This window comes from Pundamilia nyererei, unplaced genomic scaffold (genome assembly GCF_000239375.1).
Source record: "Pundamilia nyererei isolate P.nyererei 1_Seehausen unplaced genomic scaffold, PunNye1.0 scaffold00014, whole genome shotgun sequence".
Classification (NCBI taxonomy): domain Eukaryota; kingdom Metazoa; phylum Chordata; class Actinopteri; order Cichliformes; family Cichlidae; genus Pundamilia; species Pundamilia nyererei.
In genome coordinates, this window is record NW_005187415.1 from 1,140,541 (window position 1) to 1,141,474 (window position 934).

A 934-nucleotide genomic window follows, 5' to 3' on the forward strand; every position below is an offset into this window, starting at 1 on the left:
GCTCGAACCGGCAACCTTCCGATTACAAGACAAACTCTTGAGCCACGATCACCCAAAACGGGTGTAGATCCCAATAAGCCAAGGTTTCGACTGAACTCATTGTGAAACCTAGCCCCACCCTATCATGTGATTTCCTGAGGTCAGAAGGCCCAGGATGTGAGTGGGCTTTAACACCTCTGGGCTTTCTATCTAGCATTCACACGCCGATGAACCCAGTGGGAACAACTCGGGGTTCAGTATCAGTATCTAGTAGATTGGAGCAGCCAGAAATCGAACCACCAACCCTCTGATTAGTTGATGATCTGCTCTGTCCCCTGAAGCAGTAAATATAAACTCCCAATGGAAGCTAAATGCAAAGCAGTGTTTATTTTTGGTAATGAAAAAATACCCTGACAAGTTAGCCTTCCCATTAGGTAACATTGTCTCATAACATAACAAGTTGCAGGGGTTGGATTGTCAACAAGCCTGATGACAGGTTGGGTCAAATAACAAGAAGAGATTAGCTTTTCTATTAACTGCTCATTGTATGAGGTTAATTATTTAATAAAATCCATCAGTGACTTCAGTTTGGAATGCACTGTTAATATGTTTTAATGCCTAAACCTTAGATATTAAGTAGTATACAGGATGGTGTATATCATATTTCAGAGAATGGTGTGTAAAAAGAGCCTCTTGTGTGTTTGTTTTCCAGATGAGCTGCGGAAACTCAGCTGGTCCGGAATCCCTCGACAGGTCCGACCGATTGCATGGAAACTTCTCTCAGTAAGTTATTTATTTATTTTTTGGCTATACACACAAGTGGTCTACCTTTATTACATTAAATATTAAATATTATATTTAGATCCCAAGAATGCTTTAAAACACAAATTTCTGTAAAACATAAAAACACATTTACACAAATACAACAAACGCACTCAGACATGCGTAACCTCAC

The 934-nt window shown here is 39.8% G+C and overlaps 1 protein-coding gene across 2 annotated transcripts in view; it reads left to right on the top strand.

The window, feature by feature from the left end:
- The window catches only part of tbc1d22a (TBC1 domain family, member 22a), a 159,499-nt gene that overhangs the window by 36,328 nt on the left and 122,237 nt on the right, over positions 1 to 934 (top strand). For both annotated transcript variants that reach the window (XM_005725117.2, XM_005725116.2), the window contains exon 6: positions 692 to 762. In XM_005725117.2, coding sequence (XP_005725174.1) covers positions 692 to 762 — 71 coding nt within the window. The remainder of the gene's footprint in view (positions 1 to 691; positions 763 to 934) is intronic.